The sequence below is a fragment of the Vitis vinifera genome, chromosome 12 (genome assembly GCF_030704535.1).
Source record: "Vitis vinifera cultivar Pinot Noir 40024 chromosome 12, ASM3070453v1".
Lineage (NCBI taxonomy): Eukaryota > Viridiplantae > Streptophyta > Magnoliopsida > Vitales > Vitaceae > Vitis > Vitis vinifera.
The window spans coordinates 20067999-20073512 of record NC_081816.1 but is presented as its reverse complement, the minus strand read 5'-3'; the positions used below and the strand labels follow the sequence as shown (position 1 = coordinate 20073512).

The 5514-nt window shown below is 41.0% G+C and overlaps 1 protein-coding gene across 1 annotated transcript; it reads right to left on the bottom strand.

Annotated features, from left to right (window-relative positions):
- Nucleotides 1-1401: 1401 nt before the first annotated feature.
- On the bottom strand, nt 1402-5290 carry LOC100244682 (probable 3-hydroxyisobutyrate dehydrogenase-like 2, mitochondrial). The gene is made up of 2 exons (XM_002270192.5): nt 4112-5290; nt 1402-1751 (listed from the first exon to the last, which is right to left on the bottom strand). The coding sequence occupies exons 1-2, from the start codon at nt 5221-5223 to the stop codon at nt 1736-1738; spliced, it is 1128 nt and encodes a 375-aa protein (XP_002270228.2). The 5' UTR covers nt 5224-5290; the 3' UTR covers nt 1402-1735.
- Between the last annotated feature and the right edge of the window lie 224 nt (nt 5291-5514).

The window sequence follows — 5514 nt, the reverse complement described above, 5'->3', positions numbered from 1 at the left end:
ATCAAAATCCAATGCATCAATGAGACAAGAAGCATACAATAGGTTCCAAGATTATTGAAATCCTCCAAGTTTCCAACAGCTCTTCCAATGAGGAAAAGGTACAATTACAAAATAAAAGAGTCTTCTATTTGCACAAGGACTACAGAGGAAAATTATGACAATGATCATATCATATACAAAATCGTCATACTGGCCTAATCACACAAGACACAATGACTCTCTGCCTGTGACTAACCAACTATTATTGTGCAAACGCACACTAGAAGAAAACCCTGATAGACTTGTTTGCATAAATGGTCTAATTAAAAGAAACTGAAAAGGAGGAAGTTTTGACCTAGAACCTGTGCAACTTATGTTGGCCTAAGCCATAACCAACTTTTAGATATAGTTGGCTATAAACAGTATTACAAGGTCAGAAACTTCGTGCAAATAATCAGCATATACTTACAAACTATACAACTTGGCAAACCATATAAATCTATGCACACTATCATGCCCAATTTCAAATGTTACACCATGAGAGTGAGCATAACCCACTTGCACATACTGGCTAAAATTAAAGGAAAAACAAAAGCCTGAGTATATATTCACAATAGCACCTGATAGACATGAGTATGAAGTCACAAAAGAAGCAAGCAACCAATATGACTAATATGAGAATGTGAAATCACGAGTTGAAAAGAAGTATCAAATCACCAAATAAAATGTAGAGATCAATACGACTTTATGGAAGCGAATACCAACGAATACAAGCTTATCACTCAACAACAGAACCATCCCCCTCTTACCTCTCATGAGCAAAAACCCAATATCAACAACTATCAAACAATATCACCTGGGTGCTTTACTGTGAAGAGAAAAGCTGTTGGCTGCACTATTGCAGTGCTAAATGCTTGCATACCTGCATGCAGTAGATATTACTATAAAGTGTAGATAACATCCGTATAAAGAAAACATAACTAAATAGCTAAAATGCATATAATGGGAGTACCTTTGAAAGAGTAGCATTCAAATAGATACTCCCATGCTCATCTGCAGAATTCTCTCTTTGTAGCACTTACAAGAGAGAAGACGTTAAAACCACAAAGAATTCCAGTTCCATAATTCAACAGAAGTTACAAAATGAAAATTCACATTGTCATCAGAAAGCTAACCAAACTCCATGTAACAAGTTGGAAAATAACTGGTTGAATTGCAAATTCTGAGATATCCAACAGTTTTTCATGATCCTTTCCAACTGCACATCTACCAACCCGTAAACCTACTCATAGTTTAACAACCAATTTCCTAGGATATACCATAAACGTGAACTTACTCCACCCCTGCTCCACCATTGCCAGGGAAAAAAAAGCCAAAGCATGTGGGTATAATCACACCATGAAACATGATTAGGAAACCATAAAAGGATAACAGTGATACAGATGACTTTATTAAAGCACCACCAGAAATGACAAAGCATAAACCAACATGAAAATGTTAAAACACCGATCAACTAATATGTGTGGATAAGAATCACGCCATGAACATGAGAGTGAAATCAACATGATACAAGTGACCAACAACATGACAGTTTGAAGCACCCACCAACAATTACAAGAGTAGAGTATCAAATAACATGAGAACGTGAAGCCACCCACGAACCAGCAAAAGAAAACACCAATATCAACAGCTACATCAACCTTGTCCATGAGTGCTTTATTATAGACAGAAAGCTCTCGGCTGCAATTTTATTGCTCTAACCACTGGCAGACCTGCATCCAGGAGAGTAGTCCTATATATTAGATATAAGTAATATACAAAGAAAACATAACTATATAGCATCCAGGCCAAGTTTGCCTGTGCTATAAATCAGACATGCAGGAGAGCATATCAAATATATAAGAATTTTTTTGAAAGAGTAGCATCCAACCAAGTATTCCCTTGTTCATCTTATATTCTTGACTTGTAACACTTACAAGGATGCACCTGAAACTGCAAAGAGCTTCCATTCCAGAAATAGAAGGGGAAAAAAAGAAGAAAACAGAACACTAGAAAACCAAAATTTACAAGGTTACCACAAGCCTAATAGACAACTCACGAAAAGGTGGGAAATACTGGTTCAGTATCTACCAAGCTGTTTCATTAATCTTATGTTCATGATAAATATGCCTCCTTGCCAATTAAGACATCATTTTCCAGATCCTTTGCTGGAGGTCTTTGGAGGTCTTTCATTAATGCTGTATCCATAATATGAAGTTTGATTATTTAATCAAAATACCAATTTGTTACATTTTCACAACCTCCTTGCTTTAGTAGGAAAATGAGCATAGGCATAACTCAAGAGTCCCTTAAACTCTGTCATCCAATTGAAACACCCAACAAGCTTAAAAAATGATATATAAATGTATCAGTTTCACCAATCTACACAAATAAATATTCATATAAGATAACATATACAAGACATATACAAGTCAAGATTGCATATCAAAACCTAGGAAATTAATCAGGGATCTATATAAGAACCCATACTAAAACTGAGATTGAGATCTAAGGCTAGTGTCTAGCAAAGGGAAAGCTATTCTTTAGGTTCAAAAAGCAGGAAGTAATTTTTCACGCCTCAAAGTCTAGTCTGGCTTGCCACCAGGACACTGAGATTGCACAAAGTAGTAAATACTAACAAGAATAATACTTAGATGTGCCATTAGTGATTCTTGTGTAGGATTAGGTATATTCAACTCAAATTTGGGCATGTTACAGAAACATGATAGTGCTATTGTGCCTTAATAGCATCCGAAAATACAAATCAGCACTTCTCAACAGGACCACTGCTACAGGAAACTCGCAGTCATTATCACAAAGATTGTTATGTCTAGAACTGATATTGACATAGAATATCACATTTCTTGTTTTCTTCTATCCTTAGATTAAAAACTGCTCATGCCTATCCATTGATAGGCCCAGTGTACAAGATCTGCACAACACTAATCACGTATCTCTGCCTGCATATATTATAATTCTTTTTAACCTGCTGAAGTTTATTTTTCTAAGAATGATGCTATAAAAAGTTAAACATCATGTATCACAAAAATCCTTTGAATAGAACATGGAGATATTTCCTACCATGCATTTCAAGGAATACAACCCCTATCATCCCATTTTGTTTTAAAAAACGTCCTCCTCACTTTAGTTCAGTGATATAGTGTGTTTCTTGGCAAATCATTTTCCCTCTTCCTAAGGCACTGATAACAGTCTCAAAACAATACACCTCAGACTCATCCAACTATCTAGCACTTGGTCTCAAAACGTTTTAAGCCAAGCACATTAACTCAATCCTGACACATGCATGCACATTTGTACTATGATAAAGGCCCCATTCAACACTGTTTAAGAACCTGAAAGTTCACTTACAGTCAATCTCTTTGTTTTTTTTGGCCCTGTTTTTCCAGTACATATAAGAACATCATATTAAAACATTTAGTGAATTGGAATTGCAACACAATCCAATGCCATGTGGATCATTTGAACCACTAACTTCTGACCATGTATTTCTAGTGGAAGGCCCCTAGACAATCCTGGTAGCAATATGGTGTTTCTCAGTCTTGTTCCAGTTCACATGATTAGTTGTATTTAGGACCATAATTAAAGCGTGACAAAACCCTGAGGGGTAGCTCAGTTGGTCAGGCCTTGGGTTTGCTCCTCAATGGTCACCAGTTCGAGTCCCCTCAGGGCCACTGGAAGTTTACCCGGTCGTTAACTTTAGGACCCCGTGGGATTAGTCGAGGTGCGCGTAAGCTGGCCCGGACATCCACGGTTATCAAAAAAAAAAAAAAAAGCGTGACAAACTACATACCTATCCACATACAACATTTTCTTATCAATTCTGAGGAAACCATCCAATTCTCTCTTTATGAGACCCAATAGAAAACTACCCAATTTTCAATTTATCACCCCATACAGAACTTCTCAATTGCATCAACCTAACAGAATCTACCCAAATAATTTGTAGCTAATAAATTAACATCCTCCAAGCCCCATCTTAACCACTCATTAGCACTACCCTCAGCACAAAACCAATAATCAAATCACTATTGCAAGGCTGTATGCTAGAGATGCAAATAAAATTTCATCTCACCTGCCATTCATCTTCTCTATAACAGAGATAAACCCTTGAGCACCAAGCTTTCCGTCTCCATTAGCCACCATCACCTCAAACAATTGCTTGTTCAAGGCAGCCCCTGGCAACACTGCCACCCTCTCATCATCCTCCTCCACGATATCCACACCCATCCCCAAGTCCTTCACCATATACTCCGCATAACCGCCTGGTCTAAAGTCCCTCTCAATCATCCTTCCCCCGAACAACTCCATCGCCTTCGACCCTGCAGCCCCGCCCCTCACCGCATCCATCCATTGCTGCTTATCCAACCCTGCCCGCTCCGCAAACACCAGCCCTTCACTCAGCCCCAACATATTCGCCGCCACAATCATCTGGTTCGCAATCTTGCAGCTCATCCCGCATCCGGGTGCGCCCACATAAGTCCCCTTCCCCATCACATTATACAATGGGGTTAACCACTCCACAACCCCACTATCTCCTCCTGCCAAAATCGCCAACTTTCCATCCCTGGCACCGATATCCCCACCGGAAACAGGCGAATCCACGGACCAGCAGTTCTTCTCCCGTGCAGCAGCGTAGATTTCGCGGGCAAGACCAGGGTGGCTGCTGGTGGTGTCTACAAGAACGCCGCCGGGGTTGAGGCCTGAGAGGATGCCGTTGGGGCCAAGGACAATTTGCCGAACATCTGAGGGGTGTCCCAGCATAGTAAAAACGACATCGCTTTGCCGGGCGAGGGAGGCTGGAGAGTCAGCCAATTGGGCGCCTTGGGACTGCAGTGTAAGGGCTTTGGAAGGGTTGCGGGCGTAGACGGTGAGGAAGTACCCGGCGGCGAGGATGCGAGAGGCCATGGCGGCGCCCATGACACCAATTCCCACAAATCCAACGCGGGTTTGGGCGGTGTTTATGGGTTTAGGGTATGGGGTTTCCATGGGGAGGGAAGAATCGAGGGAAGAGCAGACCGGTGAAGAGGGTGGAGTAGATCGATTAGAGTGTGAAGTGGCCTTTCTTGCAGGTAGTAGAGGCTTAGTGGTGAAGAAGATTGGGGGAATCTTGGTATGGGGGCACTGAAAACTCAGTGACAGCGATGAGAAGACAAAAGTATGTGATAATAGACCCGCATTGTCCATGGGAAAGGAAGGTCGTAAACCATTATTGCTTTCCCATATCCTCGTAATTTTTTTTTTGGGAAAAGGGTCTCCAAAAAGCCCGCGGCCCGCGGCCTGGCCCAGCGGGCTAAAGCCCGGCCCGAGCCCATTTCTGGATGGGCCGGGCCATGGGCTCCAATTTGGGCCCGACCCAGCCCGGTGGGCTGGCCCGCCCGTAGGCCCGCCACTTAAAAAATATATATATATATAAAAAAAATATTCAAGAAATAGAAAATGCTACATTAATAAAAATATTCATTGCTAATTATTTTA

Excerpts from the sequence above, each read along its gene's own strand:
- LOC100244682 (XM_002270192.5), bottom strand. The coding sequence starts at position 5,223 with ATGGACAATGCGGGTCTATTATCACATACTTTTGTCTTCTCATCGCTG.